This window comes from Monodelphis domestica, chromosome 3, assembly GCF_027887165.1.
Source record: "Monodelphis domestica isolate mMonDom1 chromosome 3, mMonDom1.pri, whole genome shotgun sequence".
In the NCBI taxonomy this organism is placed as follows: domain Eukaryota; kingdom Metazoa; phylum Chordata; class Mammalia; order Didelphimorphia; family Didelphidae; genus Monodelphis; species Monodelphis domestica.
The window spans coordinates 29,571,831-29,592,359 of record NC_077229.1 but is presented as its reverse complement, the minus strand read 5'-3'; the positions used below and the strand labels follow the sequence as shown (position 1 = coordinate 29,592,359).

The 20,529-nt window shown below is 44.1% G+C and overlaps 1 protein-coding gene across 2 annotated transcripts in view; it reads left to right on the top strand.

Moving 5' to 3' along the window:
• WSCD2 (WSC domain containing 2) overlaps positions 1-20,529 on the top strand; it is a 160,784-nt gene that overhangs the window by 78,723 nt on the left and 61,532 nt on the right. For both annotated transcript variants that reach the window (XM_007489968.3, XM_007489969.3), the window contains exon 2: positions 2,862-3,856. In XM_007489968.3, the coding sequence (XP_007490030.1) occupies positions 3,472-3,856 (385 nt within the window). In that variant the 5' untranslated portion in view covers positions 2,862-3,471. The remainder of the gene's footprint in view (positions 1-2,861; positions 3,857-20,529) is intronic.

Here is a 20,529-nt window from a genome sequence, read left to right as displayed (position 1 = left end):
ATATTCCACATTGACAAGTTGAGGATTTTTTTGTAGTCCTCTGCATGTTATTTTATGCATCTAAAAAATTCCGAGATGAAGTCCATGATACCCTCAACCCCCTCACATACATACACATCCTGATAGGGTTAGGAGTCTAGTATTTAAAAGCTTAGGTTATAAATGAATTGCTGACCTAAATTAGAGCTGAGAATTTTCTCCCTGGAGTTCCCTCACACCAGTGAAATCACAGATTCACATCAAAGGGCAACAACCAGAACTGGCTGGGGGTCTGGATTGTGTGGGATCTTCCCTAGACCTTCCGAGGGGGAACTCTGTCTTCTCAAGTGGATCTAAAGAGGCCTGATTTTCTGTGGTAGGCAGCCTGTGAGTGGCACGTAAAATAAGGTGAGCTCTAGCGGTGTGTCCAGTTCCCAGACGTTTGGACCCCATTCAGCCTATCCAAACAACTGTAAACCTTAAAATTTCTTAGACTTATAAATGTTGGAAATTTCACCATTGGGAAATTTCATACTTGAAAAATTTCCTACTGATAGTCTATTGGAATATGAACCCCCTTGGCATGGGAGGGTCCTTCTCCTCCCTACTTAAGATTACTTTAGGACAGAAACCTTTTGCTAAACAATGGAAAGGGCTTTGACCTATGCTTAAGCATAGAACAGGAAGTTCTTTGAGTCATGATTGATTTTAGAATTGATACAATAGAGATACTTGGAATGACAGAACCAGGTCTTAGAACTTCCAATCTCCACCCTACTCAGAGTAACAGGATTTAGGAAGGGCTGCAGCAAAGGATCAAGATTTAATTATTTGAGAATATGACCTTCAACAGACATGTGCAAAGCCACAGACCTCTGGGCGGTCCTGGGTTAAGCTAGAGCCACCATTGGCACAGGGAAGACATGGACAGTGATTGGTAGATGTGAGAACTGAGGGGAGGGAACTTAGATGGTTTCCTTAAAGATAGCGGGGTCTGAGGACTGGGGAGGGGGTCGAGAGGTTTTGCTCTGAGAAGTTGTGCTCTGAGAAGTTTTGCTCTGAAGGAGGCTGGAGGTGGAGGCCGCTGAGACTGTTTCTCCATTTTGGTCACGTGAGTGATAGGGACTGATCTCTTTTCTTTGCCTCAGCTATCTAAGGGCTTGGGCCTTTTGGCCCAGCCTAAACAGAGGGGGTATTTAAGCCCTATTCCCTTCTCTCTCTCTCTCTCTCTCTCTCTCTCTCTCTCTCTCTCTCTCTCTCTCTCTCTAATACTTTTCTTCCTCCTGTTTGTAATTAAAAATTCCATAAAAGGTTGACTGCTGACTTGAGTTTTCATTTAGGAATTACATAGCTGAATTCCTTGGCGACCTTAAATTAATATATATCAGTCTTTTAAAGTGATTTCCTTGTCACACAACCAAGAGTAATTCCTCAAACTGCCTGCTCAGAGGAGGGAGTTACTGCCCCCAATGATGTCCTTTGTTTCCACCGTTGGCAGAGGGGATGGCTCTGCCAACTATCTTCCCTGGGGTTTGTGCTCCAATGCTTTTCTGTACAGCTAAAAATAGGCTGTGTTTGATTGCTCGGGGGCTGAGAACAGGCCACGGGATGGTCAGACCCTGAACTTTTCAATCATGAGCTTTCATTTTCCTGAAAGGAACCTGTCACTGGGTTATAAAAGATCTATGGGATTGTCTGACCTTGGGTTCTAAATAGTCCTAGCTCTGCCATGTGACCTTGGGTAGTCATTTGATTTCTCTGGGCCTCAGTTTACTCTTCTGTGGAATGGGGAAATGGAAACGGGTCATCTTGGATGTCTCATTCTATGAGTCATGGTGGGGTGAAAAGAATACTGACTTGCTTTCTCTTTGTATAGTCAGTGCCAAATATTAAACTTGAAAAAATACAAAACTATTAAGTAGTCAGAAAAACCACTCTTTAATTAAGGAGAGGGGCTTCAGTGCTTTCCTAATTTAGGGTCTATTGTTAATCTGAATTTATGGAGCTGGGTTTTTCCCTGGGGGGGGACTCGTGTGACAAGGTCAAACTTGAAAGCTTCACCTTTAAGCTAACTAAATTGGGGGTTCATCAGATTTTACTAGGCTACAAGTTTGGGGTTTCTAGATTCCGTGTGTTAACTTGGAAATAACACAGAACTATCAAATAGTCAGAAAAACCAAGTCTTTAATCAGGAGAGGGATACGTCCAGTATTTAATTCTTTACTCAGAGTCTGGCACCACAACTTTTTCAGGGTATAAACCCTGGACTCTGGGGATGTTATCCCTGGGAGTGCCACCACGCTAGATGAAGATTCCGAGGAGCCATTAAAGTTGGGGAGCTTAAATACCTTTCTAGGTGAAACAAGGGGGCTAAGGATGAGAGGGACAGTTGATTGACTTTACAATGGTAATAAAGGAAAATGAGGAGTTCCAGACCGGAATAACAGTGAGGGGCTGATACTTTACAATGGACACAAAAGGGAAAGACCCAGGACTTTGGCCTAAAGGGAGAAACCTTTGGGACAAAAGAGATACTCAACATCTTAAAGTCTATTGTTAGTTAGTTAGGCAGTGAAGTAGGACTTTCCCTTGAGAGGAACTCCCGGTGTGACAAGGTCAAACCAAGAGCCTTCACCCTTAAGCTAAGTAAACTGGGGTTCATTTAATCTTTCTAGGCTACAAGTTTGGGGGCTTTTGACTTTGGTTCAACCTAGCCAAACAGAGAAAGAAACTGAGGCCCATAGACTTTAAGTGACTCAAGATTTGAACCCAAAGCATCTGATTTCCAATTCTTGCCCCGGCTGGCTTGGCTTGGCTGGGAAATTCTTGCTTAAGTCCGCTGAAGAGCCAGCCTCTGATTAATGTTTCTGTTGACTTTGCAGGCACCGGACGGAACCCTGGGGCGGGAATGCATGGAGGCCTGTTAGCCCAAAGCTTCACATCGCCGGCGGGCACCTGAGCGAGTTTAGCCTCAGTGGAGAGGGCCCGGGCCCCTGGCTAAATGTCCCTACGCTCTCGGGCTGAGAGACTGGGAGAAGAGACTTGAACCAGTGGGTTCACTTTCAAGCTGCCTTTCCAGGCTTACTTCTCTCCAGAACTTTCAGTAAGGAAGAATTCAGTGCAGCCAGAAGAGAGAATGACCCTGACGTGTTCTGAGGACAGAGTCCTTTCCTGAGCTCCACACAGCGGGCAGAAGCCGGTGAAGTTCTCCTCCACCCGCTCCCGCTCTTCCGAATTCCTCGTTGCTGGGGGACCCCGGGCGGGGTCCATCCCCAGCCAGCGTTGGACCCCAGCTACCGCCCCGTCTGCCATTTGCGGGCTTGCCCAAATCCAGTCCAAGCCATATTAACCAGGACACCCCCGCGGCCCCGCCTGGGGTCTAGAACTGTCCGCTTTTATCCAGAAGTTCCTTCCCAAGCCCCGCCCCATGACTCCTTCCCGCTTTGAGCCCCCAAACTAGACCCCCAGAGGCGAGTCCGGAATGAACCTGCTATGGCCAAACTCTGGGTCAAGTTCCAGCGATATTTCCGCCGGAAACCAGTCCGTTTCTTTACCTTGGTGGCTCTCTACCTGACGGCTGGCAGCCTGGTCTTCCTGCACTCGGGCTTCGTGGGCCAGCCCGCCGTGGCTGAGAATGAGCCCAACCCAGCCGCCGGTGCCCCTGAGGGAGCTGAGCTGCCCTACCAGGACCTCCTGCACCTGGAGAGGGGCTTCCGCGAGACCCCCGAGTCTCCGAATGCAGTCCGCAGGTATGGCCCCTGGCTCAAGAGCAGCTCCTCCAAGGACTCCCCGGAGCGGGGCAGGCTGGGAGACTACGGTGGCACCTGGAGCCGAGCCCTCAAGGGGAGAGTCATCCGGGAGAAAGAGGAAGAAAGAGGTAAGGGCGCTGAGATGAAGGATGAGGCGAAGTGAGGAAGAGCGTGGGGGACTAAGATACGGCTGGTCACACTGGAAGTGTTGGAGAGGGAGATGAACTTGGGAGTCAAAAACCCCAGTTCAGATCCTCCCTCTGCTGATGATTAAGGGGCTGATGGAGCTCTTCCACGGCTCGGTTTCCTTATCTGTAAAAATGAGAGTTTATTGGATTTATTCGGGAAAGTCTCTTTAAATCCTTTAATTGTTGACCTTTGTTCTCTACTGGAGAGAGGCAGAGCCTTAGATGTTGTGGGCACTTAACAGCCGTTGTTCGGAAGAGGGAAATAAATGTCCTTGGGGAGAAGTACCCCGCCCTAGGGTTTTGGTGCAGGCTGTTTGACGGATCTCTTTGGAGAGGGCCAGAATGGCTTTGTGGAAGGGACGCTGGACTTCCTCCCATTAATCCTAAATATATCTCAGTTGTTCATAGTTCTTCATGGGTCATCTTTCCCATTAGAATGTGAGCTCCTTGAGGGTAAGGACTTTGATGTCTTCTCCTTTGTAGCTTCAGTGCTCATCACAGCGCCGGGACAAAGCACATGTTTAATAAATGCTTGTTGACTGGTTTGCTTTAAGATCAAAGGATGTGTGTGGCTCCCTCCTGATGACAAAGCCTCCCTGGCTGCCCACTCCATTCACTGGTCAAGGTAGGGCAGTTGGCACACTCCTTGCCCTCTACTGCCACTTCCGGATGCTCCCTCTACCACTATGGTTTAGTAATCTCTTGTCTTTTGAGGTTCACTCAAGCTGTATCTACCACCTCAATCCATGTCTACTCATCAAAATCCTTGTGGCTATTGTCTACAGACCTCCCGGACACTCTCTTCCTTCCTCCATGTAGTTAGTTCTTGGTTCAAAGTCTTTCTCTCCTTCTCTCCTTATTTCATACTAGGGGGCTTCCATATTGATTCTCCTTCAGATACTCTAACCTCCCAGTTCCTCAGTTTAATCATTTCCCATGATCTGCTCTCCGCCCATAGCCTTGATCTTGCCACCACTCACAACTTGCACCACTTCCATGTTGGTAAACTTGGTAATTCCCTTTTCTGATCACAGCCTGTGGTCATCCTACCACTTCCTTTGCCTTGTTCTACCATTCTACCACTTCCTTCAAACCCTGTTCTTCAACCTCATCATGACCTCCAACCATCTCTCCTGCACTGGATATGTTTTCTCCCCTTCTCCGTCTTCTGACTTCTTGGTGAACCAATTGAACTCTGCATTGTCCTCTTCTCAAACCCCTTGCCCCCTTATCCTTTCTAGAATCTTGCCCATGCCTAACATCAGCCTTAGGCTACTTTCACCATTTGCTGCTTTTGCTTGTACTCCTGCTGCTAAACAAAGCTGGAGAAAATCTTGGAACAGTGCTGAGACCACTACAAATTTGTGTTACATGACCTCAATTGGGCCTTCAGTCCTACAAAGCAATCCTTTTACATCTCCCTAATCCTTTTTACACTTTACCATCCCCTTCATCACAGCTGCTCTCCCAAACCTTTTCATCCTTCCTCATACCTCCCTTGCCTCCCCTTCCCCCACCATCTCAGCAAAGGATATTTCACTGAAAAAACTGGAGCCATTTGCCATGAGCTCCCTCTTCTCCCTTCCTCATTTCACACCACTCCAATACCTTCTGCAACTCTCTCCCCCATCTATTCACATTAAGAGGTAGCCCTCTTCACTAAGGCCAAGGGATCCCATTGCATCCTGCTTTCTCTCTCAGATTGCTCCCTCTCTCATCCTCACTTTCACTTATCTTCTGTTTCTCCTGGTCTATTGATTGCTTCGCTTCAGCCTATCTACAGCCTGTGGTTCTCCTATCTGCAATTCATCCTCATTCATCTGTCCATTTGCACTAGCTTTTGTCCTAAATCTTCTCTCTCTTTTTGGCTAAACTCTTGGAGAAGACTGTCTACAGCTGGATGCCTTCATCTTTCTCATTACTCTTCTTACTCTTCAAAGTTACTAATGAGCTCTTACTGCCCTGTCTAACAGCCTCTTCCTAATTCTAATCCTTTTTGACCTCTCTGCAACCTTGGATACTATTGTTCATCCTCCTCTCCTTGATACCCTTTTCTTTCATGTCTAGACATTGCTCCCTCCTGGTTTTCCTATTAACTATTCCTTTCCCATTTCTTTTGCTAGATCTTCCTCCCAGTCACACTTGCTAACTGTTGGTATCTTTCCTGGGTCTTCCCCATCTAAGCTATTTCCCTTGGTAATCTCATCAGCTCCCATGATTTAAAATGCTATCTCTATGCAGATGACTCTCAGATTTCTTTCATCAGCTCTAATGTCTCTTCTGATCTCCAGTTGGCCATCTGAAACTTGCTGTTGGACATCTCAAACTAGATGTGCTGCAGACATGTTGAGTTTGAACATGTTCCAAACTAAACTTGTTCATTTTCTTTTTCTCCAAACTTATCCCTCTCTCCAACTTTCCTAATGCTGTAGAGGTTACAACCAGCTTTCCTGTCACTAAGGCTCATAATCTAGGTGTCATCCTCAACTCTTTCCCCATATCCAGTCAATGGTCAAGCCCTGTTCTTTGTCCCTCTATAGCTTCTATTTAAGAGACCCCTCCCTGTCTTCTCTCACTGCTCTCACCATGGTCCAGGCCCTCAAATCTCATACCTGGATTATGGAAATCACCTGCTAATTGACTTTCCTTCCTCAGGTCTCTCCCTACTCCAATCCATTCTCTACTCAGCTGTCTATTAATCTTCCTAAATTACTTGTCACCTCCCTATTACCTCTAGTGGCTCCCTCCACTATTACCTCCAAGATAAAAAAATAAAATTCTCTTTTTGGTTTTCAAAGTCCTTCATAACCTGACCCATTCCTACCTCTATAATCTTTTTTTATGTGTACTCCATATGTAATCTAGTGACATGGGTCTCCTGTTTGTTCTCTATTCCTGGAATGCACTGCTTTCTCCTCTCTGCTTCCAGGCTTCCTTGGCTTCCTAAATATCTCATCTGAAGTTCCACTTTCTGCAAAAAGGCTTTCCTAGTCCTTAATGCCTTCCCTCTGAGGGAACTTGCTCATACATAGTTGTTTGTATGTTGTCTCCCCCATTAGACCATGAGCTCTTTGAGGGCAAAAACTGGTTTTGGCCTCTCTTTGGATCCCATTTTTAACCCAGTCCCTGGCACATAGTAGGTGCTTACTAAGTGGCAATTCCCCTTGACATACTGGATGTCCTCTTCAGGAAATGCTCTGGCTTTGCCACACCCTTCTGACATATGGCACCCCAAACAAAACACCCTTAAAGAACCTTGGGGCAGTGTAAGGACAGAAGGGTATACAATGAGAGGGTAAGGGAAAGAGAAGATGGTGTTGAACAAGGAGAGTTGGAGGAAGGCACACCAAAGCCCAACTTTGCCACTTCCCAGATTTTGCTTAGGGTTGGCCCTGGGAAGAAGGTTGCCCATGACCTTTCTTTTAATGATGAAAGCTACTTCCCTGTAACTTCTAGATCAGGGTTGATGAACCATTTCCCAGTTCTAGTGCCCAGAGGGCAAATTCAAGTTGTCAGTGACCCCCCCCTCCCCCCATTACTGTAGAGAGTTGAGGGAGAAAGTGCTTGCTTTGGGTGGCTGGACTGAGGGGTGGGGCATGCAAAAAATGTCCTCTGGTTCTGGGAAGAGGGGGAATGGAACAGCTCCCCAAGTGTTGGTTATGTGCCAGTGCCAGGGCTTCGACAACGGAGGTTCTAGACATTAGTCCTAGAAAAACCAATGCCAACAAGACACAGAGGTTTTTTTGTTTGGCTTTGTTTTTCTTCTCTTTGATCAGACCAAATCTAAATGAAAGACCAGAATACGCCCTCAGGCACCTAAGTGTTTATTAAGTTCCTACTTTATGCCAAGCACTGTGCTAAAACTGGAAATAAAAAAGAGAAGAAAAAACAGCTAGTTAGCAGTAGTAGTAGTCATTTCAGTATTAGGAACTAGTATTTAGTATTATTACCAACTTGTGTTAGGCACCATGCTGGTACTGGGGATACAAAGACAAAACCAATCTATAATCCTAATACCCTTCTCTTAGACTCAGTTCCCACCTCTGTAAAATATGGAGGTAGGAATAGATGATCTCTATGGCTCCTTCCAACTCCCAAATCTCTGGCCCCTTCCCTGTTTTGAAATCTGAGTGACATAAGAGATGTGAAAATAATTTCACATACTGTAATGTCCTGGGCACAAGTGTACGATTATTATGAAAGTCTCATTACACATCATAGCATGTTAGGTGTGAGATGAAGGAGGCTACTGCTCCAAGATGATTACATAGAACTCAATGAAATAGAGATCAGGCTTTAGCAGATCTGTTGGAGTGCCTTCTCTAAGTGGTTTGGGGAAATGATGCCAATTCAGGAATATTTCATTGTTGTCATTTTCCCATTGGAAATCCTGGACCTTGAGTCAATGGACCACCCTTACTTCATCCATGGAGATGACTCAGTGACAATAAGAAATCCATTCTGAGACCCTTTGCTCCACTCCTACCAGCAGTTGAGATGGACTGTCCTTGCTCCTTTCTCCTGGTCCCCTTTACCATGGGCAGCCTAGATCTGTGAGCCAGCCAGCCAAGGTAAAGTATCCAACCTATAACTTGTAAAAATTAAATTTATCTCTAATAATAAAAATTTTATAGTTTAGGGGGGTTATTAAAGATCATTAGAAATCAAGGAATAAAGAGGACACAAAATAAAAACCATGTGCCCATGGCTGATCAACCAGTTCAAACACCCGCCTTGCTACCACCAAGCTTGGGATTGAAAGTAAAGAGGTAGGACCTTCCACATCCCTGCCTAATATCCCCTATCTCTCAGGAAGTAAGTCAGTGGGATCCTGGGAAATGTAGTTCTTTTTTAGGGTAACAGATCTTCAATTATACATTCCCCCCTAAAATCTGTGGAAGACTGGTCTCTCCAATGGATCTTGTAAATATAACCAACTTTGAAATTACAATAATTTGGCAATAAAAGGAAAAGAGATCAAAAACCATGATTGCTAGGCACATTGACAAAAAACCAGTTAGGGGGCAGTCCCCTTTCGGCACAAGAATATACATACAAAACAAATGCATTCAACCCCACACAGTTCAAATCACCACATCCCAAAGTTCACTCTGGATCTTCTGGTTCAGCGTGTGGTCTGTGAAGGCATCTTAATGGTTCCTTCTCCAAACAGTTCACTTTCTGGATTCAGAGAGGTAGTGTGTTTATCCTAAAATTATTCTCAAAAAGAATTTAAACTTTGCAATTTGGAATAATAATACATTCCCCCCTGAAGAGGGTAATTGAAAAACATAGGGATCACTTAGGAATGCATGACTGAGTTATGAGGTATATGAATCAATTAGCAAGAGAAATCAAAAACTTCAAAAATCTTAAGTGTAAAAATTCTAAGTAAAGGGAAAAGGCTTCAGAGCTTCTCCAAGTCAAATTCCAGCAAAACATTGGTTTTGCGGTCTCTCTCTTCTATTTCCCTCTCATCTCTAACTATTTTAGTTTCCTCTTAGAAGGTGAAATTTTGTATGTACCTGTAGTTATAAGATTTTAGAAGTACAAGATGATTATGTTTAGTGATCAATTGGGGAGACTAGTCTCCCAATCATCATCAGGGGGGATTGTGAATGTTTAGATTTACTTTAGAATTCTAGCAACCAGGAATGTATACACCCCTCCTTAAGGATTAACTGTAGGGGAGGGAGGTCTGTGACCTGCGTGTGCTAGCAAGTGACAAATCAGAAACAACTGACTGACCCCCTGGGCTGTCCTAAGCCAAGTTTAAGCCACCATTGGTACATATGAGATGCAGGAAGTGATGTAAAGAATGGCCTTTATATTTTGTGTGACTTCCTGTGAGGGGGACTTTTGTGGCTTTGCAGCTTTTGTGGATTTGGGCGGTGGAATTTGACTTGGAGGAGCTCTGAAGCATGGGTCTAGGTGGGACTGCTTCCCTTAGGTGACCACATGGTGAGTGTTAAGGATGACTTCCCTTTCCCTTGATCCTTCTGAAGGTTCCAGCCTCTAAGGGGGCCTCCTAACTGGATGCCAAGTTAGATTTAATCTTCTGGGAAGGCTCCTGGGCCTCTGAACTCCCCTTGGCTCAGGCCAGGCCAGAGTAGATCTTTACCCAACTCTTTCTCCTTCTTCTTGATTTCTTCCTTCTATTGTAAATAAACCACCATAAAAATCCCATTCTGACTTGAGTATTTCATTGGGATTTAGAATTTAAATCCCTGGGGACCCCTAAATAATATATTCAGTCTCAACCCCAAATTTTACCCCTAACAAACTCTGGAACAGAGTCATATTTGTTGGGCTGCCCAGAGACCAAACCCATGAACTTGGCATCAGCACTTTAGGCTAACCTGAGCTTAAGAGAAGGTGCCAGCTTCTTCCAGGCCAGTGACCATAGACTTGGTGCCAGAGACCAAAACTCTAGTTCCCAGGTCCCTCTCCCATCATAGAACTCAGCTGTGTCCCATCTTGTCCCACTCAGATACGCCCAGAGCGCCCACTGGAGAACAGTATTAATGGCTGCAATTCATTAGATTAATTAGAATTGACATTTCTCGAATCTCAACCAGATGGTTAGTGAGAATAAACTGTCAGTCACTGCAAAAAAACCTCCTGAGTGCTCCTTCCCAACCATATGTACCATGTCCACTGCTATTAACCTCCAGGAAAATGGCTTCTAACTCTTAATGAGGGAGGTTGGGTGGATGATGAAGGAAGAGATGAGTAACTACAGGTCAAGGGCAAGTCCCACATTCGCTCCCACTGTCTGCATAACTCTGAGCTGGGTTGGCGTCTGGATGGCTCTGGCTGACCCCCTTTGGAAATGCCTGGTTTTTAGGCAAGAAGGCCAAGTTCATTCGGAAGGGAAATTGTCTTTCTGACTCCAGCCTGGGCAGCAGGAAGGGCAATGTTCTAGATGGTGGGTGTGTGGCTGCTTACGCATTGGAACTACTCCTTCCCATGAGTGAGAGGCAAAGCACAGAGGGTCACGAGTCTTGGGATGGAATATTGGAATCTTGGCTCTACATTCCCCACTGAATGATCTCTGCCATATTATTTCTTTTCTGTCATCCTCAGTGGCTTCTTCAGTAAATTTAAATAGTTGGTAGGATGTGGAGTTATTTGGGCTGTCCTGTGGAACAAGCAGCTAGGAGGTGCCATAGTGTACAGAATGCCAAACTGGAGGCAGGAAGATCCATCTCCTGAGTTCAAATCCAGCCTCAGACACTAGTTATCTATGTGACTCGGGGTAAGTCACTTAACGCTATTTGCCTCTTGTTTCTTTATCTATACAATGAGTTGGAGAAGGAAATGGCAAACCACTCTAGGATCTTTGCCAAGAAAACCCAAATAGGGTTAAGAAGATCGACAGGAAAACTTATCTTCCTGGGTTCAAATCTGACCTCAGACACTTTCTACTTTGGTGACTCTGGGCAAGTTACTTTAACCCTGTTGGCCTCTGTTTCCTCATCTGGAAAGTGAGCTGGAGAAGAAAATGGCAAACCACTCCAGTATCTCGGTGAAGAAATCTGGGTTATGAAGAGTCAGGTGTGACAATAAACAAAAACAAAAACAAATTGCAATGTGTTTGGAGAGGCATTAAAGAGTAAGACTAGATGCAATGGTTCCAACATAGAGAAGCAAATTTAGATCTGATGTTAGGGAAAAGTTCTTCCCCATGAGGGAACTACCTGGGGAGATAGTGAGAGCTCTCCCAACCTTGGGAGTCTGGACCCTCCCTCATTGGGAGATTTTAGAGCAGAGATTCCTTTGGGGTCTGATTTGGAAGAGGTAGATACTGAGGTCCCTGCCAACTTTCAAATTCCATGAGTTCTCCTGACCTCAAGTCCAGCATTCTACCCATCAGGCTACACTACCTCAAGAGAAGGAAGAGATAAAAGAGAAAAGGAAATCGGAAACTCAGCCCAAGCCCGCATAGTGGGCTGCCTGTAAAATCAAGGAGGCATCAATCCAATCTGTCCGTGATGAACTTATTCAGAGCTCAGCAACCAAAACCAACATATTCAATTAACGTGAGTCATAATGAGAGGAATTTCTGACTCGATGCTGTCTGCATTTGGTGTTTGCCCCATGTTCACTACCCCCAGGAGGGAGCAGGATCTGCCTAATAGCCTTCAGCAGCCTTTAACTGGGGAGTACTTCAGATGCCAGGGTGCCAGAGAGGATGGGGTCCTCTGCAGGAGAGGCGCCTGGGGTTGGGCTGAGCACGGCAGGGAGTCAGGATGAAGGAGACCCAGGAAGATGCTGTCTGCTCCACAAACCATTCCAGCCTGGAGAAATTCCTCCGTCATGCTCTCTACCCACCCAGCAATGAAACAGCATGGGCCCCCAGTGGAAAGCTGAGCCATTCTCTCAGAGGAAGCCATGGCATTACTGACAGTCAGAAAAATGGCACCGGGGCAAGACCCCAAGCCAGAGGTCACAGCCCTTAGGAATTCCATTGGAGCAGGGCTGAAGCAGGAGGCTTGGATCAAGTAGAGGAAAATGGAGCTTTTCCCATCCACTGCAAGTCGTAGAAGGAAGGACAGCCTTTGCCTGAATTATTTTTCCTCTTAGAAATCAAGAAATCTCACCACCTCCCCTGAGGACTGAGGAAGTCCAAGCAACTAGAATGAGTTTTGCAAGAGGGCAAATTGAGGCATGCAAATAGTGAAACTGAGCAAATATTCAATTCCATTTCATTGAAGAAACATTTATTAGACATCTATTATATGCCAGGCATGGTGCTAGGTTCTGGAAATGCGAAAAACAAAAATGGAATGTAACCTTACTTGCCACTGGGAGGAGGTCAAGAAAAGAGGAACAATATATCCTAATTCGAATACAAGATAATTTAGTGGGGAGGAGAAAAGCATTGAAAACTTGGGAGATTCAAATCTTGGACTGAGCCTTAAAGGGAAGTTTGTAATCCTAGAGGTGATGTCTCAGGGATAGAGTGCATTCCAGGCATGGGTAACAGCCTGCAGGAGGGGGGAAGTAGAATGATGTGTGCAAAGGACATAAGGACAATTTGGCTGGATGAAAGGGAGTGCATGAAAGGGAGAAATGTGAAACTAATATAGAACATCTGGAAAGATAGATTAGAGGCAGGCTATTGAAGGGCATTAAATACTAAACAGGAAGGTTGTATTACATCACAGAGTCCATGGGGAGCTATGGAAGTTTACTGAGCAGAGGAATGACACACCATCCATCTATTTACTGCTTTACAGTTTTCTTTCTTTCTTTTTTTTAAATTAAGAAGTTTATTGTTACAGTAAAGTCCCCAGGTATCTCCCTCCTTTTCTCCCCTCTACACTAGAGAAGGCATCATTTGACCAAAAATAAGCAGACATATATGTATGCTATATAAATGGAGATTTTATACCTTTGAATTTCATTTCCCAGAAGTCCCTAGTATTTCTCAAAATTCCCTTTTCCTGCATGCTTGCGTGATTGTATTTACGTGGCTATAACTCCTCCCTCTCTCTCTCTTTGACCTGTGACCCAGCTGAGTCCAGGCAGTTCTTTGGATGAATTATTATTAATAAAACTTTATAAAATATAATATTTAGTTATTGAATATTAATTTTAATCTTTACATTTTTGGCTGACCACAAAGAGATAGAATTCTCAAATATTTTGAAGGTAGAATAGATGTATTTGTCAAGCCTGCGCTCCTGCCCACCCATCTGTTTTTGTGCCATCATGGCCCCTGCACTCCACCTGCTGCCAATTCAGCCTGAGCTGTACTCGCCCAGTTATACATATTCTTCAAACAATATTTATGTTGCTATCTATACTGCTTTACAATGTTCAAAGCTCTTTTATGCCCATTTCCTCAATGGTCTTCTTAGCCACCCTAGAGAGCAATATAGGGACTTACATCCCCAAATTGCAGCTTTTCCTGAGATCACACGGGACAAAAACTGAATTCGGTCCCAAGTCTCCTGACTCACGGGACAGACAGGTCATGGACAGAAACACGTCCAAAAATGTGAGGGGCTCACTTTGTGTCTTTAGACCCCACTTGCTTCAGCTATGCCATATAAATATTGCTGATATTTACCAGTTCCCTGAACTGGGAAAGCTGCTTTCCCCTCATGAAGTCTCAGTTTCCTCCTTTGTAAAATGGAAAAGCAGGACTGAATGATTCCTTCTCACTTCAGATCCTATGAAATGCGAAGACCTTGCCTGCACTAACAATGACTTCACTCATTCAGATGCAGCAATTTTCTCTGTCCTAATTAACTGAGATCTTAAAAGTCAGACAGGCAGCAGATCATAATAGAAAAAATATCACGGATTTTGTAGTCAGAAGAACTCAGTTCAAACTCTGCCTCTGACACTTACTACCTACGTGACCTTGGTGAAGTCACCTAACCTCTCTGCTTCAGTTTCATCATCAAGGGAGGATATTGCACTCAATGATCTGAGATTCTTTCCAGCTTTACTTTTACAACCCCAGGGGCCTTCCAGCTCACAAAGGCTCTATCGTTGAATGACTTCTCCTTCTGCACTGTTGACCTTGGTTTGTCTGTCCTCAGAGACCCACTTATTCTTCCTCACCATGCTGGTCTTTAGTTTCTTGACCTTGGACCCACTCTTTTTTTTTTTAAGTTTTACCTTCCATCTCAGGATCAATACTATGTATTGGTTCTAAGGCAGAAGAATGACACTGGCTAGGCAATGAGGGTTAAGTGATTCCCAGGGTAACACTGCAAGGAAATGTCTGTGATCAAATTTGAACCCAGGACCTCCCATCTCCAACATTGACTCTCAATGTACAACACCTAGCTGTTCTCACCTTGAACCCACTCTTGACTATGGCAAGTTTTTGTCTTGCCTCCTCTTGTTTAGTCCTTTGAGACATGCCTGACTCTTTATGACCCCATTTGGGGTTTTCTTGGCAAATATACTGGAATGGTTTGCCATTTCCTTTTCCAGCTCTAAAAACTGAAGCAAACAGGGTTAAGTGGCCTGCCCAGAGCCACACAGCTAGTAAGGATATAAGGTTGAATTTGAACTCAGGTCCTCCTAACTCCATGCTGGGTACTCTAATCCACTGTGCCACCTAACTGCCTGCCCTCTCTACCTATAAGATGTGTCTAATTCCTTTGATCAATCTTTATACATCATGGAATCGAGAACCTTCCCTATCTGGGTTACCCTCCTCTGGACTCTGTCCAACCAATTAATATCCTTCTTCCAAAATGGCACCCTGAATATATTCTGAGGCAGGCAGGCCATCCATTCCATTGGAATCTGGGCTTTGGTTACTAGGCAGTGTCTGGTCCTAATTGGGCTCCTGCTTTACTTCTAGTTAAGTCTCTCTCCTTCTCTATTTCCCACATTGCCCAGATGCCATTCAGATGTGTTGCAGTCCACATATGTCAAGAGTTTCATTCTGGAGAGAACACACATCAGTCACTGACACTGAGAAAATTACTAGAGAGGTCTCATATCAGTTGGATTTATCATGGACAAGATGAGCTGACCCGAAGCCTGATCAGCATGGTGTGAATGCCAAGTTATGCTGAAAATAATTGGAAGCAATGAGCTATGACTATGGAGTGGGTATAGGGATTGGGCTGACATTTCTCTCAATCATTCCCTTTTCCTTCTCTACCCTCCAGAAAGAGAAAGTCTTAATTAGGAAGAAGCATTAAGCTGGTAGAGATGACTTCACCCAGGTCTGATAGATCAATAGCTGAAAGAATTAATTAGAGAGATTCCATGGGATTAAGAGTTAGAAGGGATCTTGGAAATCATCCCATTCAGCATTCTAATTGTACAGAGGAAGAAACAGAGGCCCAAAGACTGGTAGTCATAAGGCAATGGGCTGGAATTTAATACAGGTCTTCTGATTCCAAATCTAGATGTCTTAATACTTCATTATGCTGCTTTCTTCATCTTTGAGAAGAATTCCTCTTTCAGAGAGGTACCTATGAAGGGAGCAGAATGGCATAAGGGAAGGACAATGAGCTGGGACACAAGACCCCAAAGTTCTGATGCTGGCATAGTCACTAACTCAATGTGTGACTTAGTCTCTGGACCTCAGTGTCCTCTTATGTAAGTTAATGAGTTAGATTGATGATCTACAGGGACCATTTCAGCTCTTACATTCCCAGTTCTAAGGCCCCTTTCAGCCCTGGCATTCTCTGCTCTAAGTCTCTTCCCATGGTCTTTGGCATGGGTAACTTGGCATTTATATCTGTAAAGTGCAACTCAATAATAAATGTTCTCTTCCCCTTTTAAGACCTCCATCCATCTTCCTTCCTCCCTCCCTTCCTTCCTTCCTTCCTTCCTTCCTTCCTTCCTTCCTTCCTTCCTTCCTTCCTTCCTTTCTTCCTTCCTTCCTTCCTTCCTTCCTTCCTCCCTCCCTCCCTCCCTCCCTTCCTCCCTTCCTTCCTTCCTTCCTTCCTTCCTTCCTTCCTTCCTTCCTTCCTTCCTTCCTTCCTTCCTTCCTTCCTTCCTTCCTTCCTTCCTTCCTTCCTTCCTTCCTTCCTTCCTTCCTTCCTTCCTTTCTTCCTTCCTTCCTTCCTTCCTTCCTTCCTTCCTTCCTTTCTTCCTTCCTTCCTTCCTTGCTTTCCCCCTCCCTTCCTTCCTCCCTCCCTTCCTTCCTCCCTTCTGTGAATATTAAATTTAATTCTCCCCCAATTGTGAAAATTAAATTGTAACCCTTGCCTATTTTTAGATCTAATCACCAAAAGTGTAAACATCCCACTTAATCATTAAGTGGGAGGTGTGTGACCCACATGTGCAATAGTGGATGACAAATCAGAATTGACTGACTACCTCCTGGGCAGTCCTAAGCAAGGCTTTAGAATATGATTTGTCCTTGTAAAAAGTGGAGGAAGACACAGGAAGTGACACAAAAGAAAAGTGTCTTTAAAAGGGAGTTACAACTTCCTGAAGAGGTTCTACTGACAGATCTTTCTTTCTTTGGAGTGGAGGCTGGTGGAGAATCTGCTGACTGGACCCCAGATGTGGTGAGTGAAAGGCTGACTCCTTTCATATTGGATTTTCTGAAGAGACTAGCCTCAGGAGAGACTTCCTCAGGTCCTTGGCTTTGCCAAGGCCTAAGGACTAACTCTCCCTGCCCAAGTTGAGCCAGGGGCTGGGAGTAAATTACTTAGTGCTTAGGCTAGATATCTTACCCTATCCTCTCTCTGGTTTTCTAACTCACTCTTTCTATATTTTGTAAGTAAACTTTAAATAAATCTCTTTGGAATAAATTAAAATTCCTGGAGACCCTATTTTAAAATAATCCAGGCTAACCTTTTTTATAATAAATAACCCCTTTTTCACCATTACATTTCTTTCCCCCCTCCCTCCCTTCCTCCCTCCCTCCTTTCCTTCCTTCTTTCTTTCCTTCCCTCCCTTATTCTAAGGCAGAAGAGTGGTAAAGGCTAGGCAATAGGGGTTAATAACTTGCCTGGTATCACATAGCTAAGACATATCTGAGGTCAAATTTGAACCCAGGACCTCTCATTTATGGACCTGGTTCTCAATCCACTGAGTCATCTAGCTCTTTCCCTCCATGTCTCTTTCTACATACTTTTTTCTAATTCAGTGCAACCATAGAATGTTAGAGCTGGGAGGCAAAGGGTCAGAATTGAGAGCAGCCTTAGAAACATAGATTGTTATGTAAGGGTTAAATTTAATGGTTAGACAATAATTTTATGAAATTATGTGGTCATCAATATTTATTATATTTTGGGTCAGAAATTTATTTACAAAATGGAGAGGAAACAATAAAGTAGAGACAGGTGAAGAGATTAGAGAGGTTATTATCTATCCTAGCAACCTAAATGTTTACTCCAGGTATGCTTAATCCAGGCAGAGATTAATTAGCTCTCAAACAGGAAGACTGGTAGTGAGTAACTATGCAGACCTTCTGCAAGATGGAAGCTAGTCTCTTAGGAAACCAGGAAAGGAGTCAGCCTTTCACTCACTCAACAAAGTAATCCAGGAGTCAGAATCCAAATTGAAGCTGAGCTCCAAGCCCACAATCCAAGCAGCAGTCTACAGGGAACCTCCCTAGAAGACTTCCCCAGTCAGAAGACAATCTCTTCAGACTATCTTCTCAAAGACAATCTGCCCTGAGGGAGTTTGGGGTTTGCTTTTATGGTGGCTCCTTGTCCCTTCCCCTCTTCACAGGGGCCAATCACAGTTTCCAAATTGACTAGTACTACCCAGGGGCAGTGTGTGGGATTCACACCTCATCCTCTGAAGGTGTCAACTCTGATCATAGGATTCACAAGTTTGGGACTGAGTTAAAAGGGTGGAGCTCTCTAAGTAAGTGACTTGTGAATTCTATAAGTACCTTGCTAGCTTCTCACCTAGTATTAAGTAGGGTGTTCAATATTTTGTTGATTCAATTTAAAAGTAGACAAAGGAGGGTTAATCCTGTCTTCAGTCTAGTGGGTATCAAGATTGACAATAAAGAATTCCCTTTCACAGTTAGATATTAAGATTAAGAAATACCAAAGAACAGATAATGGAGAAGAGGACAGAACTGGGGAGCCCCGTAGGTCATAGAATGTTAGAGCTAGAAGGGACAAAAGAACCAAGAATGTAGAAATCCTGCCTCAAATACATAATAGCTATGTAACTCTGGTCCACATCTCTGTCTACCTCAGTTTCTTCATCAGTAGAATGGGGATAATAATAGCCCCTACCACTTAAGGTTGTTGTGAGACAAATGAGAACTTGCAAACTCAAACTGCTATATCAATGCTAGCTATTCCTATTGAATTAATGTCAGAGCTGGAAGGATCTTAGAACATAAAACATTAGAGTGGGAAGGGGCTGTTGAAGTGTGAATGTCAAAGCTGGAAGACACCTCATACTAGAAGAAATTTGAGAAATGAAGGATCCTAATTAGAGATTCTCTAGCCCAACTCCTTCATCTGATGGATGAGTTTACTGACTCCCAGTAGACACAGCATAGTTGAGCCCAGTTCAGAACCCAGGTCCCCTGCCTCTGTCTTAGTAAGTGAATCTACAACCCAGTTCCTTTGGATCTTTCAGGATTTTAAACAGTTTACTTGATTTGCCCTGTGACTGAGTGAACAGACTGACATTCACAACTGCCATGTCTCTGAAGCCTCAGTCCCCGGGACTGTCCCTCTGTCCACTTGTAGGTCGGCGCCATTCCTCTCACTCCTGAGAATGGGGATAGGTTTGGTGTGAGCGTCTGCAAGGGTTTCTGCAGAGCTTTGGTCAGCTCATTACCAATCACTGGGCCAGAGCTTGGTGCTAATGACCAGCAGCAACGTATCTAATCTTGTCTGGCCCTTTTCTCCTGTTATCTTCCTTCCGGTTCACTGGCCTAACACTTTCCCCTGGCCATAGCTTGTTGTCTCCCAGATATGTGCAAATGTGTACTGTCACATCACAGGGGTCTTGTGATGGAAAAAAATTATTATTAGCTTATTAACTGACTGACTCTAAGCAAATCACTTAACCCTGTTTGCCTCAGTTTCCTCATCTGTAAAACAAGTTGGAGAAGGAAATGGCCAACCACTTCAGTATCTTTGCCAAGAAAACCCCAAATGGGGCCCCAAAGAGTTCGGCGTGACTGAAACGACTAAACAACATGGCAGGCACTGTAACATATCAAAGAAAGACAAAGGCAGGCTCTACCCTTAAAGAGCGCATAGTCTAGTGGGAGCAATGACATGCAAACATCTATGGACAAACAAGGTCCCTTCTAGCTCTGACATTCCATGTTCTAAGTTCCCTTGAAGTCCTAACATTCTGTATTTTGCTTTCTTCTGTATTTTGCTTTCTTCTGTATTTTGCTTTCTAAGAGCTCTATGAATACCAACATTTTACCCCCAAGGGTCTTTCCAACTCCGATTTCTGTGTTCCAATATTCTCTGTCATTTATGTGCTTAGTCTTCTTTATAGTTCTTACATTCTTTCTAATCTCCAAGGCCCTTCCTAGTACTGATATTCTTTAGGGGGGTGGGGATTCCTCTTTTTATAATATTTTTAAACCCTTGCCTTCCATCTTAGAATCAATACTGGGTATTGGTTCTAAGGCAGAAGAGTGGTAAGGGCTAGGCAGTGGGAGTTAAGTGACTTGCCCAGGGTCACACAGCTAAGAAGTATATGAGGTTAGATTTGAACCCAGGACTTCCCATCTCTGGATCTGACTCTCACTGAGCCACCCAGCTGCCCCCTCTTGTTTTTTATCATTTTTAAAAAACTTTTTTTCAGAACTTGATAAACACCACCAAACACAAATATTTCCATATTTAAAAGAACAGAAAAAGAGAATTGAATATGAAACCACGAGACTCATTATGTACTGCTTGTTTTTTTTTAAATGTATATGCTCAATTCAGCAATTAGTTTCAAAGCTGTCTCATTCATTTGTGTTGCCTTCTGAATCTCCTTCTGATCTCCTCAGTGCATTTTTTAAAAGATGCTTCGTTGACACTTTTCTTTCTTCCTTTTTTTGGCATTGCCGTTGCATATGCCCCTCTCTTCCCACTCCCTTATTCTTCCTCCCTCGCTTCCCTTTTAAAAAGTTAGCATAGCCAAGCAAAGCAAATTCATACACTGGCCATGCCCTGAAGTTTTTGTCTCAT